Source organism: Oryzias latipes, chromosome 17, assembly GCF_053564925.1.
Source record: "Oryzias latipes strain Hd-rR chromosome 17, Olatipes_Hd-rR_3.1".
In the NCBI taxonomy this organism is placed as follows: Eukaryota; Metazoa; Chordata; class Actinopteri; order Beloniformes; family Adrianichthyidae; genus Oryzias; species Oryzias latipes.
Genome location: NC_136253.1, coordinates 20,232,987 through 20,253,867, shown reverse-complemented (window position 1 = coordinate 20,253,867; position 20,881 = coordinate 20,232,987). Strand labels below are relative to the sequence as shown.

At 37.6% G+C, this 20,881-nt stretch overlaps 1 protein-coding gene across 2 annotated transcripts in view; it reads left to right on the top strand.

Annotated features, from left to right (window-relative positions):
• LOC101173893 (3',5'-cyclic-AMP phosphodiesterase 4B) overlaps positions 1-20,881 on the top strand; it is a 73,012-nt gene that overhangs the window by 42,214 nt on the left and 9,917 nt on the right. For both annotated transcript variants that reach the window (XM_023965353.2, XM_023965355.2), the window contains 2 exons: positions 5,126-5,175; positions 18,924-19,036. In XM_023965353.2, coding sequence (XP_023821121.1) covers positions 5,126-5,175; positions 18,924-19,036 — 163 coding nt within the window. The remainder of the gene's footprint in view (positions 1-5,125; positions 5,176-18,923; positions 19,037-20,881) is intronic.

The window sequence follows — 20,881 nt, the reverse complement described above, 5'->3', positions numbered from 1 at the left end:
CAGCTTTTTTTCTTTTGAACTTTTCATGTGTTTTTTTCTACTTACTCAAGTCTTCCAGTAAAATTCACAGTTTTTTTTTGCAACAGCTTAAATATTTCTTCTATACACCGCCATTTAAAGGGTTTAGAACATTTTGATGTCTTGTTAAACTCTGAAATTAAAGGATAGTGATAACATATTGAGTTTCAAGAAGTCCTTGAATCCATTTACTGACTGCATAGTTCTAAGAGCTGAACACAGTCCCAGAATTTGTTCTTGAATAGTTTGAAATATTCTTTAGAAAGTTAATTCAAGTGTCCTGTAGAAGCTCCCATTCGTGTTTGGTATTTGGAGTTTTCTTTCTTTCCTTTCACTCTACAGTCCAGTTCATCCCAAACCAACTCAATGAAGTTCATGTCTTGAAACTGAGGTGGCTAATCCATCTTTTCAAGGTTACCATCTCGTTGTTTTGTCTTCAGGTTGTCCTGGCATGGCTTGCCTTGAATTCATATTTCTGGCCTTTATCTAATTTTAGGTTAAACCAATTCTTCTCATAGCAGTGAGAATGCAGAATGATCTAGCTGTGTTCAGAATGTCTCTTACTCTGTACAGAACATCAACCTATGATCCAGCAAAACAGCCCCATACCATCATATCCCCTCCTCCATGTTTGACACTTGACTGTGGAGCCATCCTTTAACCTTTTTGACAGCATGCAGACTCTGCTTGATGAACCAAAGATTTCAAAATCTGATTAATTGGACCGTAACTTCCTATCGTCTGTAGTCCGGCCACAGTGTTTCATGTTCCAGGCCCCTTTGTCTTTTTTCTGAAGTTTTAACAATGGTTTTCTGGCAGCAGCTTTGTCCTGTCAGCCCTTCTCTCTAGCAGGAAGTTGCATCATCCCAGTTAAAACTGAAACATGCTTACTACAACCACAATAAATCTGTGCTTGAATCTGTTTTCCTGTCAGACATGAATAAATCTCTTTTGCTTCAGCTGTGATTTAGAACCATCAGACCTCTTCCTGTCAGAGTTTCCTTCACTTTCTGAGCAGCTTTGATGGTAAAAGAACCTTTATCCACTGACATCTTCACATTTCTGGGAAATTGTTCCGAACGAAAGAGCCCCATGTTCCAGTACTATGATGGTCTGTCCCTCCTCTGTGTGTTCAAGCCCTGTATTTATTCAGAAAGTTGAAACACCTGCAAAAATGACATTTACAACAGAGTTTTAGGGCCAGTTTACAAAGAATTTTTTTATTCTTAAGTACGACTTTAAAGTCGTAAATTTACAAGATAAAATTCATAACTGTTACTTTACGAGAAAAAAGTCATAAATTTACGACTTTAAATTGTCTACGACGATAAATTGTCTGTTTATCGGAGCCTAGCTTGAAGATGTCAAAAAAAGAAATTCTGAACCTTTTGGTGATGAAGAAACAGATTATTGTTAGTGTAGCCGGCTCTCCTCCAGATGAAATGTCTAGTTTCACAGAAAACAACAAAAAAGAAAATTGTCAGTAATATTAGCATAAGAACATTGAAAATGCCAAAAAGTGGGCCTCCTCAGGCGTCACACACCTTTTTTTTTTTTGGTGGCCCTAAAACTCCATCGTAAGTTTCAAAAAGCCATTTCATCTATTTTATTTTCTCTAGAATGAGCTTTTTTTATTCCGTTCTGAAAGGTGCACTAACTTCTGTTTTTGAATCCTCTAGCATAGGGGTCTGCAATCTTTAGCCTCAAATGAGCCATTTGGTTCAGTTTCTTACAGAACAAAACCCAACAACAGCTGCAAAGTCCCACTTTTCAGTTTAGAAAAATATTTTTGTGGCCATCTAACCGTTCATTTATAAAATGTAGATTTTTAAATGTACAATCAATAAATTATAACAGTGCTATATTCCTATTATATGAGTTTTACGGCAGCACATACAAGTTCCCTTCAAAATAAGGTGACTCTGGAGGAATGCTAACGCTTTCAATGCCTCTTGATTTATTGTAACGTCCTCAGTGGTTAAAAACAAACATTTTTCTTCAAAGCCAAAGAGCGACAATGAAGGGTTAAGCGAGCCACACGTGGCTCTGGAGCCTCAGGTTGCAGACCCCTGCTATAGCAGGTCACAACTTTCTTTCATGGTTTTTTCTGGCAAAATTTGGTTTGCGGATTCCTTCCAAATTGCTACAATTTATGAGAAACCAAAATACCAAAATGTGTCATTGGGAGGCGCTAATGAGTCATAAATAAATCTCTAGCATTCAGCTGTGGAGGCATTCAAATGTGCAAACATGCTTTTATTGTTTTTTATTTCCAGCACCTAAATCAAAATGTCCATGCGTCCACAGTGAAAAGGTTTTTGACTTCGTAGAAAAAGGTCTTGACCTCTTTTTCGTAGATACCAGATGTGGGCGGCTGCTGTGCTTGAAGTCAGTGCACTCTCGTGTTCGTGCACCCGCACGGAAAAGGATCAGCAAAAGCTGTAACCATTTCAGGGAATTGTTAGAGCTCTCTGTGCTGAGTAAAAACAAGGACTGTTGTTGAAAAACACATTTGGCTCAAAAAGAAATTATTTGTTGCACACCAGCGCTCTTTCTCTTTTCCCAGAAATGCCCCACGAAGGATATTTGCATATGTTTCTGTTTAACACCAAGCATGTAAATAACTTTGAACTCATGCAAAAGGTCCATTAATTGTGTTTCTAGTGATGCAGTCACCGAAGCAAAACTGTCTTCAAACATAAAACTATTTTCTATTTATTTAAAAACTCATTAATGAATAATATTTCAAGGAAATGTCAGGTAATTTCTAGCTGATGGTAGGAATTTTTGCACAACACAATCCATAATTCCCAATGCTGTTTTCCTCTGAGGCCCCCTCCTGGTGGCAATATGACTCTACCACTAAATTGTTGCACGTTTTCACACAAAAAGATATGGACTTTCTGTTAAAACCGGTGTCGAAAATTAAGATAGGGCTTGTCAGAAACAGGACAATGGTGTCCGAAAAAATGTTTGCTCATTTGAACTAAATAGGCTTTGGTTTTATTGATTTTTTTCAAGCAATAAAAACAAAAGAAAAAGTAAAAACATATACAGATATATCAAACCTATTTAAGATATTAAGTCATCAGTTGATTGGAAAATAAAAGAAGATGACATTATATCTTCTTCTAATCATAAATAGACATATTTTCACTTATGCATGCGGTACGCACACATGACACATTGATTCCATTACATGTAATGATTGTTCAATGCACCTGGAGCACAGGTAATTTAGTTTAACTGTTCGAAAAGTGTTGTTATAGAGATACTGTGCAAAGGTTAATTGTAAAAGGTTTAAGTTTTTTATGCGCAAACATTTTCTGCAAAAACTATTCGAACTAAACCAGCGTTTGACATCCTTTCAGATTTTTGCAGATAAAAGACTGGGGGAAAAAAAGTTATTATTGATATACGCATCAAAATATTGCTAATCTGACAAGTGCTTTGGTGTAGTACCTGCCCTGTGTTCAGTCTCTAAATGTAATGATCCTGCCAAACTTGCTGGCTGTTTTCTTGGCACGGTTGGCTCCATCTTTAAGAACAACAGGTTTCAACCTATTAAAGAGGTCGGGACAGATGAGGAGAAAACCGCCTTAAGTGATCAGGCATGCAAATAGAAAGGCCGCCCTTTTTGAATGTCTGAAGACATGTTTGGACTTATAAAAGTGTCTCTACAAGTTATGAGGGCACGCATGTGCACTTTTATTTATTTATTTTTGCTAATCCTTTCATAGGCTGTTGAGTTTTGGTTCCACAGAATCAATACCGGTGTATCTGGAAACTGTGCAGTAATGGAACCATGCTTACTAGCTTGAAATATCGACGTTTTAAAAAGGAATTCTTAACATGTGTGGGCAGAATGAGGATTTTCCTTTGCAATGCCTATTACATTTCTTTACCGTAATTTGGGTGTTTTAGTTGGTGTTATGATAGGGTTGGATTATTTGGAATTCTTTGAATGAGCACTGCCCCCCCCATCAAAGAGCGGTTAGTGTATAAGTGTGCTTCCTTTTTTGTGAAAAGCCTCTAATCATCAGTTTGCATAAAGACATTATTAGACAAACATGAGGAGCTCACGCGCCACAAGGGTTATTCTGTAACTGGATAATGTTTCTGAAGTGCCAGTAAACTTTGGGGTATTTCTGCACAACTGTATTGCTCTAAAGTTTCATTTTGTTCCCTGCAAAAAGAGGTAGACTAAAACTAGGAAAAGGCCAGTAATCTTAAGAAGAAAATCACAGATTATCTGTCTATGCTGCAAGTAATTTTTACTTAACAAGAAATCTTATAGTAAGATGTCAAAATCTAGAAAAAAGCATTCAGAAAGAAAATAATAGGCTGAAAAAGCTAACTCTTGATAGAATTAGTTCAAATTGAATGTCATACCACTCAATATTAAGCATCTTTTGCTAGCTTTAAGAAAATGGTTTGTATTTTTTAAATAGTAATTGTAGTTCATTTTGATTGCAGTGGCAAAAAACTGTTGTAATTAGTGGAAATGATTCAGTTTACAACAAAGTGTGAACAAAATGAAAATACAATCTCAGTACAAAAATCTTATTCTTAAAACATAAATCTAAATAAAATAAAATAAAAATGTTGAAAACTGTCTGTGAGATTTAATATGGCTTCTTCGTGTTATTATAAGGTAAATCTGTTTGATAATATGCATTTAGATTTCTTATGAATTTTTCCTAAATCAAGCAATTAGTCTGAAATCAACTTTTTCTATTGTCAAGAGGATGGAACAAAAGGATTTTGAGTCATTTTAAGGATATTTTCCTTATTTCTGCATTTTTGCTCTTAATGAGACAAAAAATCTTGTCTGTGGTGATTTTAAGAAAAGGTTAGAAAGATGTAAACCAAAGAGAAGATAAAACAACCTAAAACCTGGTCAAATACTTTGAATGTCTGAAAACAAGGTTTTAAATCTTTGCAAGTATCAAATTGTTTCCAGTAGTTTCTAAAAATCAGAGGAAACTCTTTTTTTACCCTCTTTTTGTGTGAACTTGGTGCCGTCAAAGCTTTGCAGCCATCTTTGTTTCACCTTTTTACGACAGTTCCTGGATGACAAACCTGCTGTTCTGTTTCTGTGTTGCAGAAGATCTCCTGCATCAAACCAGCCCTGTTCCACCAAAGTCTGTCTTTCAGGTGGGTTCATTCTCAATGTAGGTAAGTATGAAAATGATGTTTTAAATAAAACTTGATGGATGTGACTTGCCTGCAGCACACTTCATTTACTATTTAAATAATGAACAATCCAGTAATGCCACAATGTAATGCACACTAATATGCACACCTACAAAAGTCATGAATCTATTAAAAGCAAATAATTACAAGAAAGAACAAAAAAGCTAAAGAATAAATAGAAGTGAATAAAAAAAGAATAAAGCAATTACATTCTGGTCAAAATAAAAGACACATTAAATCAATTCCTAAAAGTAATAATTCTGAGTTTTTATTTTTGTTTAAATATAAACTCAAAAGCTTTATTTAAAAAAAGTGTGAATTGCTAGAAGCACTTTGTTTTTGTGATTTGCTGACACTGAAGCAGTTGTGCAAGTTACTTGTGAATACGTGAACCTTGGCTGCTGGTGGAGAATGATAGCTGGCCAAAAGAAGATAATTATCAAACTGAACATTCTCACGCTTTGGTTTATTCCTTTCTGACTGGACGTACACAGAAGTTTAATATGGACATCTTTGTAAAACTTTTGAGCGTATTTTTTTTACAATAAATAAAATTAAAGAGTTGTGAGAAAACCCATTTAGTTTCACTAAAGATTTTATACCTTTGGAGTTTGTGAATGCTTTGACAAAAATGTTTTTTAATGCAAATAAAATTATATTTTAAAAATTAAGAGTAAAATGTATAAACTTTTAGTTTAAAGCATTGTGTTTTTTTTTTAATCCTCTCACACATGCATTGAAACTTAAGTTTTTGAGTTTTGCATGCATAAAACTGCTTTTATATACCACAAATTCTCATAAACAGAGTTGTAAAATAAAGGAAGGATGCGGAAATAAGCGACAATAGGATAAATGAGAACCAGAGCTGAATTTCTGTAAAATCAGGTAGAAGTTTAGAGGAAATGCATGTTGAAATAAGGAAGAAGAGCTGCAGGGATACTGGTTCCTGCTGGACTGGTTTCTCCGGCTCCATTGACGTCAGTGTTGCCTGCACATGGGTGCTCTCAGTTTCCTATCAGCACAGATGGGCTGCGAGGAGCAGAGTCCCACTGCAGGAAAAACCTAAGACAACTGCGAGTGTCTTATTATTCTTCCTCCTCCACACTTCTCACAATCCTTGACCTTCTGCAAGTGCTCTCTGACGAGGAAAGCCATCTCACTGGCCTTTATTGTGACGCACTGAGGAGATAAAAGAAGTGAAAACAAACATGATAAACCCTCAAACGCTTGTGTGTTTTTTTATTCTAGATTTGTCTTCAAGGTTGCTACCGTCCTGCGCTATCTTAGAGCATACAAAGTGCTTTCAGTACACCTGCAGCAAAGTAATGATTCACATTAATTTATAAAAAAGGAGACAACTGCATTTAACACGATCATATCCTCCCCTGAGCTGCTCATTTTCCTCAGCTTTTAGCGGAAAAAGGAGAACAGATTTTTCCTGTTTTGTGTCTTTCCGCTGCTGAAAATTCTAATGAACCCGCATCTTTCTCTGCATGAGCTCAGGTTTGATGAAAGACTAGAGATAAAGAGAGTTTAGCTCGAAAAGACAAACAAAACAAGAGAGGATTGATGCCTTGGACTCAAACAAAGCGTTTGAAAAAGTCACAGCTTTTAAACTTGTAGCTAGATGCCGACCAGGAGGCTTACTTGGATTGAAGCTTCAAAAAGGAACGTGACCGGTCATTGGGTGAAAGTGCATGAAGGGCTTTAAACAAAAAACCTAAGGGTAAACTGAAAAATCTGCAAAGCTGGAAATGCGTCACTGCAGGCTGTTTACACTGTTAAACATCTTACTCCCGCACCGTAAGGGGATTGTAGAGGTCCTCGTATGATTTTTAGGCTTCACAAATCAAACGGCCCCAGCACACGCGGTCTCGTGAGCCGGCAGCCAACAAAGGCCTCACTCTTCCTTCACACATTCAGAATAAAGGCTTTCCCTTTTTTTTTGGTCTTTGATATGGGGAATTTTTTGATTCACTCTTTGTGATCCAAGCTAATTGACTTTCCCAAGGATTTGGAGATTCTACAACTGTTGGAAAAAAGTGTGCAAAAGATTTCTATTAGTTTTACGCAATGCGTTTCTTGTTTTTGCTCGCTGTGCATGAAGAAAGTTACATCTTTTTTCCCAACGTCATTCAGACACATCCCAGCTGAATTCAACTAATTTCAGTTTTGCTCTCTTGCTGACTCACGCAGGGAGTTTGTGGCCTGATGCAACATGTTTAACTTTAAAGGAATTACTTTATGAGAGCAATGTTTTGGAGACACGGTTACCTCTTTAGTTAAAATTTAAAGTTTCAAAAAATAAACTAGTATACAAAGAAAAAAAAGCAAGAGCTGCAGAGTTGTTGTCCTCAGTTGTCTATGAATCGTCTGGATTGGAAAGCCGTAGGTGTGAGTGTGTCACCTGAGATAGTGGGTATCAAAACTCTGACAAGAGACACAGAAATTAAAGCATCTCTAACATGGGAGAGCGAATTTAAAAAATTGTACGCTGAGACCACATATGTTGACTTCACAGTGCAGGCTGGATAAAGTAGTGATCACTCGTTTGGATTAATGACGTCTTTTAAACACTTCCTCCAGCGGTTTTCAGAGTTTGTTTTTTTTAACAGTGTACTTTTTTCTGTTCATTTCAACAAAGGTAGCATAAGTTGTACTCAAACACCCACTTCCCATTTCCCAATTTGACACAAACCAGGAAGTACATTTGTTACCTTCTGGTGGAGACTGGTATCTGAAGGGAGTTTCCTATCGACTCCCATGTTAAAAATGTCTAATTTTATGCCAACACATGAATGCATGTTTATTGGAGGGTTTATGTTCCATAAATAAGTTGTGATTAGGTGAAATCCACGGCGTAAGGTTATAGATTTTTTAAGGCTACACACTTAATGCACTTTTTTCAGACACTTTCAAACTTTTTCCCTTTATTTAAACTCTCAAAGTTCAAACCTTCGTAGAAACATAAGTCCAGTTTTGTAGAAAAAAGAAAATTGATTACGATTGACGGTGTGAATGAATGTGTCGAGCTGAATGCGTTTTGTAAAGGAAACACGATTAAGATTAGATTAATTGACGAGGTCAATCAGAACGCAGAACACAATGTTCTGTAAAAAAATAAATAGGTGAAACACAATGTAGAAAGGGAACACTGTGTCGCTTTATTTATTATTCATGTTAACTTTAAGGGGCAGGAATCTTTTATCAGTCATTTTGGTTTTGTTAGAGCTCAAATGTTGCCATTAATAGGGTGAGTCTTTTTTGATTAGCCAGTGGGTGGACATAACTGACCTCTATGCTGAACTTTGTTCTGTTTTTGGAACATTGTTAGGGTGGGGGAGTGAACATCAGTAATGAGTTAATTGAATTAGAGGTTATCTGTCAAGTTTATATATCTTTATGCTTTTATCAGAGATTGGGACTTGGACATGACACGCGCTAAAGTCTCACATGTAGAGACTTGAGACTTGATGTTTGGGACTTGTGAACAATGTTCATTTCTCTATTTTTTTTTTTAGCTCCAGGACATTGCTGTCAGGTTTACAAATAAAAAAAAACCTTTACAAACCTTTTGCATTGGGGACACAGAAAGACCAACTGTCTATTCTTGTGCTGTGTAAAAGAGGTTTATTTAGAATTTGAAACAACAAAACACATTTCAAATGTAAGTTTTATGACTCGACTTGACTTGAAATTTACAGCAAAAAAATTCAGATTTGAAATGCATTTGTCAAAGACTTCAGACTTCATTTGAATTTCAATTAATAAAGAAATTTAAGTCTTGACTTGGACTTGCAGAAACGGACTTAAGAGCTTCTCTGATTTCCTTTACAGTTACAGGGTGACTTTTTTATCACTTAGCCCTATAGGATTTAAGCATAATGTAAATTTTTGTCTTTTACTGAATTATACTGAATTCACCGAGATGTATACACCTCTTCAAATGCGATCCAGGAGGGTTTTTTTTTAATGGTTTTTTTTTACTTATCAAAGTTACCTCTAAATAATTCTAACATTTACGTGAATTTTTGGATCAAAGTCTAAACTCAAATTAAGTCAAAGCAGTTTATCCACAACAAAAGTTGTCTCAAGGCAAAACTTAAAGAAATGCTTAAAAATTCTTCACCAAACTAAGCAATAAGTACAAAAATCCAACGTTTTTCAAATGAAAACATGTATTTCAATTATGGTCCATTTAAGCGAACAACCGATTAGGTCAGAACATTTTCAGTTTAATCTCCTGTACTCTGCCTATGTAGAAAAACACATGACTACCTCTGAGTGTTTAATTGGAAAACTCCATTAGAACCACACAAAGTGGGTTGTAATGTATTTTCTTAGACCATGTTCCTGTTGAACTCAAAAGAAAAAACAGCTGATCTGTGATGCAGTAGTAAAAAAAACACTATGCATCATAACAGACTGTAATAATGGACTGACTGGCACTCATTCATTTCTCTGAAACCAAACAGACTGTGCGTAAATTGATCTGGGTGTGGAGCCATACATAATGGCCATTGCTCATTCAGCCATTGTTTCCTTTTTGTAAACACTTTTCAAGAAGAATACAATGAAGATATGAATGAATTGCATTATTCTGGCACCCAAAGGAGGGGGGAAAAAAAGAGTTCAACTGGCGATCAGCAGGTCGACGATACATACAGACTAAATTAAGACCTGACTGCCTTGTAAAAAGGAAAAAAAAAATTTGATTTATCCATGGGTACATAAAATAAAATCAATGTTTTTTCATTCATTTTCTTAACCGTTTATTCCCTTTCGGGGTCACGGGGTTGCCGGAGCCTATCCCGGCCACTGGGGCGTAGGCAAGGGATACCCTGGACTGGTCGCCAGTCTGTCGCAGGGTAGAATATCCTCAATCACACATCCATTCACTCTCACACTCACACCTATGGACAATTTAGAATGACCAATCAACCTATGTCGCATGTTTTTGGACGGTGGGAGGAAGCCGGAGATCCCGGAGAAAACCCACGCATGCACGGGGAGAACATGCAAACTCCACACAGAAAGGTCCCCCGTTGATGTAGTTTTTCTCATCCCCCAGCTGGGACTTGAACCGGAGGCCTTCTTGCTGTGAGGCAAGAGCGCTAACCACTGCGCCACCGTGCAGCCCTAAATTCAATGTTTGTTTTACATTTTTATGCTAAATTAAATGGAGAAATTAGTTTTTGCTGTTTACAGACACTTTAATACTGTGAACAAAGTTGTTATTTTATGTGCAACAAAATCACAAATCTAAACTGATCATATTAAATGAATACATGAAGGGTATGGCTGATTGAGGAATAGTTGGACCACTATCTGATATACAAATCTGACTAATCCTCAGTCTTTCCTTAGTCTGCTGCTCTTATTTCAGCCTGCATGCAGTGACTGCTCTAGTCCACAGCAATAGTCCATTTCAGGCTTTCCAGGCTCACAGCCAGAGAAAAGGATCTGGCAGACTGGAAGCGTGCAGCCTGGTTAAGTATTTGAATTATTTCATTGACGTCAGCACGGTCATAAACCTCCCTGTGGCCCTTCCCTCAAGCTGGCCCGTGTCCGGACAGCCCTGTTGAGGCATTGTGAAGGAGCTGTCAGACGGGGGCTGATGAGGCTCATGTGTGTTTGAAGCCGTTTGTTTTGATAGCTGGGGAGATTACACTGCAGTTGTAAACAGTGCAAAAACAAAATCAAGTAAAGGCTGTTTGGAAGGAAAAGTTTCAAGGTTCCATCCACTAGTTAGTGTCTAACACACCCCTGTCTTCATCAAATCACTTACTTGACTTTCCAGATCTGGTGTTGCAAGAGTAACATTCAATCCTTTAAGTTTGTTCATCTATTGTTTTTGAAATGTAGCTAAATAAAATATTTTATAACACATGTTCAAAGTAGGATTGCACAGTGCTTCACAGAGGTTTTTGTGCAGAAAAAGGTTCAATTCTAATAAAGAGCATTGGAATACTCAGCTCCCTTTCCTTCCATGGTTCTGTACTAACTTTTCTTTAGGCTAATTATAAAATAATTGTGATTAAATCAGAATTATTTGCTGTGGGGGAAACACCTGAGAGCTTAGTATTGCCAAACTACAGCATAAAAGATGTAAAGAAATCCTAAATGACTACGGGCATGAAAAAAAGAGTAAAGCAATGGATAAACAGTAATTATTCATCTTTATGCTTAAAACAGTGGAGAGATATAGAACATATAAAAAATAAAAAATAAATTTAATATTAGATATGGAACATTTTTATATTTTTTAGCGTAAAGAAAACTAATTTTTTCTGTGTTTTTTCCTAAATCCTGAATACATACATACATATATATATATATATATATATATATATATATATATATATATATATATATATATATATATATATATATATATAATTTTTTTTTCTGTTTTCGGTTTAGTTTCATTCAGATTTCTGCTCTTTATTTTGTCAGGCGTCGTTATATCTGATCAGTTCTTGGTTTAGATATTTTTCAATTTGGTTTTAGTTTATTTTATAAGACCCTGGTTTTTGTTTCGTGTCTCTGTATCCGCATCGTACCTCTATCTTCTAAATAGTTCATTTTTTCCATCAACACTGAATCCAGATAGTTATTAAAGCAAAAAACAATCATTTAAATATAGAATGTCACAATAAGACCACATTTGATTAAAACATATTTTTTTCAATACTTAAATTATTAAATTAAGTTATTAAACATATTTTTTTATCTAAATATAACCATTAATTTCACTTTTACATTCTAGTCTTAGTCATCGAGGCAGTTTGAGGGACCTGTAAATTACTAATTGAGCAAACTGTTTCAGTTGGCAGAGGAATGATTTTTTTCCTCAGAGCTGCAGCTGCCTTGTGATCTCTGAAATAGTCAGGAATCTAATTCGACGTGTTTATACTTGCCGGCTGTATTTCAACACAATGTGTTTTTGTCAAGCTGACTCTCCAACCTGTACCTGTACCACACGCAGCTGTCTCAGTATGATTAAGTTGGGGGTTTTTTTCATCACGGTTTTGTTTTTCTTCCACTAATCTCAACACGTGCATAAACTGACGTGTGTTGAGGTAAAAGATAAAAGGATGAATCATTGTTCAAATGTGAATCATTCAAAACACTCTCCTCCATCTCACTTCCAGATCTGTATTGTCAAACTAAAGCAGGAATGTGCACGTAGAGTAGCATTGCCCTCCATGATGTGGTCAAGTCAAAAAGGAAAAAAAAGGGTGTGGATTCACAGTCATTTCCATTTACTGTAGTAGTTTCAAAGGAAAAACTTCCTGACGGTAAAAACATACCTTGAACTTGATCTATATTAGTCACATCTAAATTACTCAGTCTTTTATTACAGTTTTCCTATTTTTCCAGTCATTTCCAAAAAATAAACCCCAGTCAAACTGCTTACAACAGAAACTCGTTATCTGAAGTTATGTCGGTTTTGTCATGACTTCAAGGAAAAGCACAACCTGTGGGTTTGTATACTTTTTTCATAAGCTGATTACAATTTGTGTTATTTTTTTATTTTAATGTAAATGTTCCCTATAAATTGGATTTTTTTGAATACATACAATGGTGGACAAAATTGTTGGTACCCCTCAGTTAAAGAAAGAAAGTCCACAATGCTCACTGAAACGTTCAAAAGTAACAATAAATTAACATTTATCGAAAATTAAATAATCAAAATCAGCCATTACTTTTGAGTTGTTGATTAACAGAATTATTTAAAAAAACAAAAAACTAATGAAATAGTGCTGGACAAAAATGATGGTACCTCCATAAAAGACTGAGAACTAATTGTCCAGGAGGTCATGATGAACTCAGGTATGTCCTTTAATTCACTCACAGCTATTTTCAAACCCATATTCAGTCAGTCTGACTATTTAAAGGGAGATAAAACGTCACGTTGCTGTTTGGTGAAAAGGTGTGTACCACACTGAACATGGACAACAGAAAGCGAAGGAGAAAATTGTCCCAGGACATTAGAAACAAAATTGTAGACAAACATCGTAAAGGTAAAGGCTATAAAACCATCTCTAAGCAGCTTGAAGTTCCTGTGACGACAGTGGCACATATTATTCAGAAGTGTAAGACCAACGGGACAGTAGCCAACCTCCCTGGACGTGGCCAGAAGAGGAAAATTGATGACAAATTGAGGAGACGGATAGTTGGAACTGTATCCAAAGAGCCCAGAACAACCTCCAAAGAAATTAAAGGTGAACTCCTAGATCAAAGTACATCAGTGTTAGAACGCACCATTCGTCGTTGTTTGAGCCAGAGTGGACTTCATGGGAGACGACCAAGGAGGACACCACTGTTGAAAGGAAATCATCAAAAAGCCAGACTGGAATTTGCAAAAATGCATGTTGACAAGCCACAAAGCTTCTGGGAAAATGTCCTTTGGACAGATGAGACAAAACTGCAGCTTTTAGGTAAGGCACATCAGCTCTATGTTCTTAGACTCAAAAATGAAGCATACAACCAAAAGAACACTCAGTTCTGTTTTGGGGCTGCTTTGCTGCATCTGGCACAGGGTGTCTTGAAGTTGTGCAAGGTAAAATGAAATCTCAAGATTATCAAGGCATTCTGGATAGAAATGTGCTGCTTAGTGTCAGAAAGCTTGGTCTCAGTCGCAGCTCATGGGTCTTCCAACAGGACAACGATCCAAAACACACAGCCAAAAACACCAAAGAATGGCTAAGAGAAAAGCGTTGGACTATTCTGAAGTGGCCTTCTATGAGCCCAGATCTGAATCCCATTGAACATCTGTGGAAGGAGCTGAAACATGCCATTTGGAGAAGACACCTGTCAAACCTGAGATTGCTGGAGCAGTTTGCTCATGAGGAGTGGGCCAAAATACCAGTGGACAGGTGCAGAAGGTTCATTGACAAATATAGAAACCCTTTAATTGCAGTGATTGCTCAAAAGGTTGTGCAACAAAATATTAAGTTATGGGTACCATCATTTTTGTCCAGACCTATTTCATTAGTTTATTTTTTTAAATAATTCTGTTAGTCAACAACTCAAAAGTAATGGCTGATTTTGATTATTTAATTTTCAATAAGTGTTAATTTATTGTTACTTTTGAACGTTTCAGTCATTTCAGTGAGCATTGTGGACTTTCGTTCTTTAACTGAGGGGTACCAACAATTTTGTCCACCACTGTAAAAAAAATAATAATAATAAAATAATAATGGATTGGATTTATCTGCGCTTTTCAAGACACCCAAAGCGCTTACATTGTGTCCATTATTCATTCACTCCTCATTCATACTTGGTGACGGGTAACTGCTGATGTAGCCACAGCTGCCCTGGGGCAGACTGACAGAGGCGTGGCTGCCAGTTTGCGCCTACGGCCCCTCTGACCATCACCGGGATCATTCATGCGCATTCACACACCAGTGGAGCCACACTGGAGGCAAGGAGGGGGAAGTGTCTTGCCCAAGGACACAACGACATTTTGGCTGGTGGGAGCGGGGATCGAACCGCCAACCCTTCAATCATTGGACGACCTGCTCAACCACCTGAGCCACTGTCACCAGACTTTGCCCTCCTCTTCATGCAATCACATCCCTTTTATTACAGTAGAATCGAGGCAGTAACTCTAAGATGTCAATGAATTATTTTGTCTTTTTTTTGTTACTATCTTCAGTGCAGGAGTTTGTCCACAAGAAACAATAAAATCACACCATGCACATCAATTTATACATTTCATTGACACTTGTGGACTTACATTGTCTCAGTAATTGTTGATATTATTATAAATGCATATAATTTTAAATTTGTGGTTAATTGTTAGCCCTTGTGCTGTCCTAGGCACTTTAACATTGGGAGTTGGGTCATCTAGACCCACTAGACAGTGCGCAGAACCTTTTTTTTTCAATGACTTGTGATCTTCACTGGTGTCCATGGATTACATGAAATCTTTCCACCTTTATCCACCTTTGTCATGGTAGGGAGAACACGTCAATGTAAGGGTGGGGTCATAGGATAGCAAAAGGGTTATATTGCATTTCATGCAGCACTGACATTTACTTTTTGGACTAGCACAGACACTATATGAAGAATTTAGGAAAAAACATCAAACCAATCACAAAGTAATATTACTTATAAATATTTTGAGGTTAAGTTTGTATTACCGAGTGTTTCTTTATTTAAATCGTTGTGAAACAGGAGCAAACAAAAAAACATGCAGCTCAAAAAAGCTTATCTAGGTGACATATCCATGGACAAAATACAACACCTCCTATCTGAAAAAACTCTTTTTTTCAGGAAATAAGAAAAATGTTTTAAGTATTCCAGTCAATCCTGAAAGGAGGTTTTGGTTTTGTTCCCAAAAAGGACAGGATTTTCTCGCAGATTCACTTAAAATGTGGAATTATCCTTGTTCTCACCATTTAAAACTCAAAATCTAAACATTTACAGATAGGAGGTTTTACATTTGCCATTGATGAGACCTATAACCGCAAGCCACAAGCTGCCTTCTCCACTCCATTCTAATGCGTCCACTTGTTGATGGCTTCTCCTCGTCCGAGCTGGAATCTGGCTTAAAACTGTACGACTGGATTGCTCCAATGTTGCTCGCCATTTTTGTTGCACCAGTAATACTAGGTTGAGGATTTGATGAACTGTAGGCTAGCGGAAGAGAGTGTAAAAAAATGGATGATGGGGAATGGGAGAATGCTGCGCCAACAGTGCCGCTACAACTCTGCAGAAACTCTGTTCTAAAAAAACCACACAGGTTTTTTGATTTTGTCTAAAAACAATATAATTATGATTCAAAGACAATTGGGAATGCTTTGAAAATAAAGCAAAAGATGATTGGAGTGGGCTTTAAGTTAATAACTTGGTCGTTTTATACAAAATCATCTGATCTGTATTTTAGAATTGGCTAATGTATGTAACCAACTGACTTAATCATTTTTCAGTTGGGCCATACTTAATAAGTGCATCCATCTGACAGAGTGGGGGTAAAGAGAAACAAGAAAGACCTAAACAAACAGAAAAACACTGGAAAATCCCTCACTGGACGTAAGTAAGAGAAGTTAGTTATTTCAACAATTCCAAAATTATTCATAGGATTGGAAAGAAAACAGTCAGGTGAATGATCTACAGTGAGGAATGAGAGGAAAAACACCAGATCCATCCTACGACCCCCAAAAGTCTAAGTCTATTGCAGCATTTCTGAAGACATGACTCTGGGTCACCCAGGCCAACCTTAGCTAAAGTTCTGACTCTAATCCCAAAGATGGTTCCTGCTTACAAGACTGAGACATGGAAACGATGAGCCTGATATCTGAATGCTCTGCCCCTCATTCCTGTCTGTCAATAGGGACTTCAAAGATTTTATTTGTTGTTATCTGTCTATTTTGACAATTATCACGCAATCATAACTCCATCAGGTATTTTACAGTTCTACTTTTTTTCTCTCATTTCTTCTTTTGTAAACAAGATAAACTCTTTTTCACCCACAAAAGTTTGTGCTGTGCACTGAAACAGTCCCGTTGCATAGATTAGGCTTGAATCCAACAGAGGAAAACAGGTTTAGTGGTCGGTTGAGAACACACAGAGGGGCAGTGTGAGGTGGATGTAAGCGGAAGGTGTACTGGCAGCAGAGGATATGGACCTGGTCGTTAGAGCAGCGAGAAAGTTCTCACAAAAGCCGGTTTGTGGCCTCAAAGCAGAGAAAGATAAAAGGAAAAGGCAGCCAGAGTCTGTCTGCTGCACTGAGCTCTGTTGTCCTCTGTGTAGCTTTCAGCAGATGGTCAACGCATTAGCGCTAAAAAAGAAAGGAAAAAGACAGACTGGAAAAGTACATCACGCTGTCTGGAAACAGGTTTGTCAGATTGAAAGTGTGTCACAATAGTGGTGACACTGAAACAGCACTGGATTTATAATCTACCAAAGGTGCGGACGGGTTCAGTTCTCTGTCAATCCATGTTGTTTGCTTTTGCGTAATTTTTTCACGAATGTACATAAAGCACCCTTTCACAGCAATCTTGCAGATCCAAATGAATTACAATCAGACATCCAAAACGGCAATGTTTTATTCTGAGATCTGCATGTTTAATTAAAAGGAAACACATATTATATTCACTGCTTTAACCTTTGTCTATCTGGATTGTCCAACCCTTATATGTTCTTCCATTTTCCTGTTGAAAAAATGGCTAATTCTTCCATATACTCATGTTTGGGGAATTGGACGGGATGTGGTCCCGTTTTCTTGGCAGAAATTTTGGTCTGTTGAACTGAGCTAATGGCAGGACTTCAGCATTTAAAAAGTGAGGGCAGAGCCTTCATACAAGTAGATGTGCTCAAAAAGTCTCGCTTTCACCTTCCTTTTTGTCCAGAAGAGCCGTTGCCACCACGTGGTTCTGTTAACTGACAATGATGGGAGCTGAACTAGATGTCTAAACTCTCATTACATCGCTTTGTTAAAGCCTGGTGGTTTGAAATCTGTGCGCCATCACAGCACTTTGAAGTTCTTTGATCCACTATATTGACGTAAGTAAGGGAGCGGCATGCTGGCTGTCTTGTTGTGTTAAGCATATGGGGTAAATTTCTTCCATGTGTAAAACCCTATGAAGTAGAGATCAGTCTTTCCCATTAAAAACAGAAGGTGGGGAGATCCAGATGCATTCAGCATTAGCTCCCTTTGAGCAGACATTTATGTAATCAAAACCCCCCTCGGTGTGATGCAGTTTTATCATTCTGTATTTTCCTATGATCATCTTTTCCTCTAAATGCTGTGCGCTTTCATGTCAAGCCAGCAAACCGCAGCAGCAATTTTTTTGTTTTTTTGTAACAAAATTCACTTGCTTTAACCTTCAGCGGCCACTCCGCTCAGCGACTCCACTCCATGTTTTTTATATGTTCAGGGTCAAGGAGGAAGTGCTTTGGTTTCTTTGGCTCGCAGTGAAGACCTCGCCTGGCCTTCACTCAGTTAGGGGAGTCAAAATTTGCCTCTCGTGTTGCTTATGTAAACACAAAATTTAGTGTTTGTTACATTTTTTTTGCTCCCACATAGAGAAAAAAAGGCCGTTTGTGGGGAAGGAGTGGTGTGATGTGAGCTGGGCTTCACTTCTTTAAACAACAGCCTATAAGACGTCTTTAGACAAAAACTGCTGCCAGTGGAAAAGTCAGTCAAAAAGGCTTTCCAGTTATGAAAAGAAAGTACATTTATGTTTTTTTGCATTAAATTTAAATTGCATTAAGTTTACTTTAGGGAGGAGGGGGTCAGTCGACAGCAGCAGAGGGCAAGAATTTGCCTCGCACGCCACTTATTCTACAGAATGGGACTGAGGAAAGGGTAAGTTAATGAGAGAGTATCGGATGGAGGGTGGGGGAACCAGACAAAGTGGGAGGGGGCTCTGCGGAGCAGACAGAGCGAGGGAATGAAGGGGCAAGCAGAGAAAGAGGCTACAGAGACCGGGGGGGGGGAAGAAGTCGGCAAACTAACTATTAGTTTGTCTGAGATTTCTCTGAACTTTCTGAGGTGGCGGAGCGTTGCAGCATGAAGGAGCTCTGTGTGCACTCCTCCTCCTACCCCCCTGCTCCTTCCGGATGTCCTGCATGCCAGTCCCCCAGACGTCCGAGCCACCCTGGGACCCTCGGGCAGCAGCGCGTGGTGTCTGGGGGCTCAAGCGCGGACATGGATCCGCTCAGGCCTGATTACATGTCCGTGTGCCTGTTGGCAGATGAATCCTATCAGAAGCTGGCCATGGAGACCATGGAGGAACTGGACTGGTGTTTGGACCAGCTGGAGACCATTCAAACCTACAGGTCCGTTAGCGACATGGCTTCAAATAAGGTAAGGCAACAGGAGCTGGATAATACATGCAAATGTGACTGATGCAGCATCCAATTTTTCAGCATTGTGGCTTTAGGAAAATCTTTTTACATACACTACTTTTGCCACATTTAAAAATGTTGTCACAAGTATGCATGGTTTTATAAACTTACAATCAACTTTACAAAGCTTGCATTTCATTGCCATGTTTTCAATGTGTGTCTGACTGTATCAATTTCTAAGCTTTATCGATAAGATCTTCCACAATCTCTGTACAAAACGACATGATGTCACGTCTGCCCAACCAAGATGAACCAGGTTAATCGAGCGCTGCAAACAATAGAACACAACGTGTCGATAGTGTGGAAGCAGTCAGAAAGTAAGGTTCAGATTATCTAGGCCGACTCTGACATGATTATGACTTCTGTAGGTTATAATTTCCTGGGAGTTCTGGACACTCGTGTAAAGCTGTGGTTGTCCATTTGCACAGAGCGTGCAGAATGTAAATGATTGCCGCCTCTCTGACGCACTTGCAAAGCAGCAATGCTTCTATGGTACTATGATACGCAAGCTGTCAAATTCATATGGGTTCTTTTGTATTCTGAAGTGAGAAAGGAAATGAAAGGACGAAACGAGACGAAAGAAAAAAAAAAAACAGATGTTTTACATGAGGGATGAACAAGTTCCCAAAAATGAAAGTAACATGAGTTGGAAGTCTGTAGAACTGGGGTCTCATTGTTTATCCCACTGGGCTGTCAAAGGTGTACTGTAAATGCGGAATAATTACAAAGTTCGTTTAAATAAGCCAGACACTGCACATGCTTTTGATACAAGGGATTGGTGCAAGTCATGTTAAAAAAATGTATTTTAGAGGTTGCATACATGAATTAGGGTTTGGATAGTCTGCAACATTTCAGAATCAGTTATTTATTGTCATGACAGCTACTGAGTAAAAAGTGTGCAACTTTAACTTTAATTTAATTGAACCTGCTTCCATTGATTTTGTTTTCTTTAGTTTGATCAAATGACCACAACCTGAAGCAGAAATTAAAATGGAAAAATGAAAAATTCCACAAATTTTGTTTTAGGGTAAGCTGTTATTATAGAACATATGTTTAACTTTAAATTCAAAGTAAAACAAAATCTACTAAAGTGTGTGCGGGGGGAAAAAACTTGACCTAAGTCAAGAATAAACAAAAATAACTCTAGATTAGCCTTCCTGGATGTCAATATCACATTCCTTCTCAGTATTCATATTAAAGCTCCTGAATAAACAAGGTCACGGGGCTTATGTTATTGCTGTGCGAGTCAATCATTGAATAAAGCTTTGAGAGACTCTACAAATGCTACCATAATGGAAAGCTTAATCATATAAATGTTTCTTCAAGTTAATCAGTTATCCAAAATGCAATGATATAGTACCCGACTATTGTAAAAATATCTATAAACAAACAAGCCTCCATCTTCATAGCAAGTCTGTAAGACTTAATGTATGATAAAGCCTCACGACTTTTTTGCATTTTATTTACAAAAACATGCTGGATAAATTAATTAAAACGATTTAATCATCTGTATTATATTTACCTGAGCAAATCCCATTAGCTGAGTGGCCACAATCTTTTGGGGTCATCAGCTAAAAGTATTGGTCCTCATAAAGTTTGAGCATTCATGAGTCATATTAAAGAAAACATCTTAAAAATAGAAATGATGTTCAGCTAACTTAAGTTTAATTTGGACGAATGTTTATGTTCCTTTTTTTTACTGTTTGTTACTGAGGGATTCCAGTTATGCACAAGCATCCTATAGAAAATATCTGCATCACTATAGAAGAAGGAAAAGCACCACGCAAAACTGCATCATTGTTTA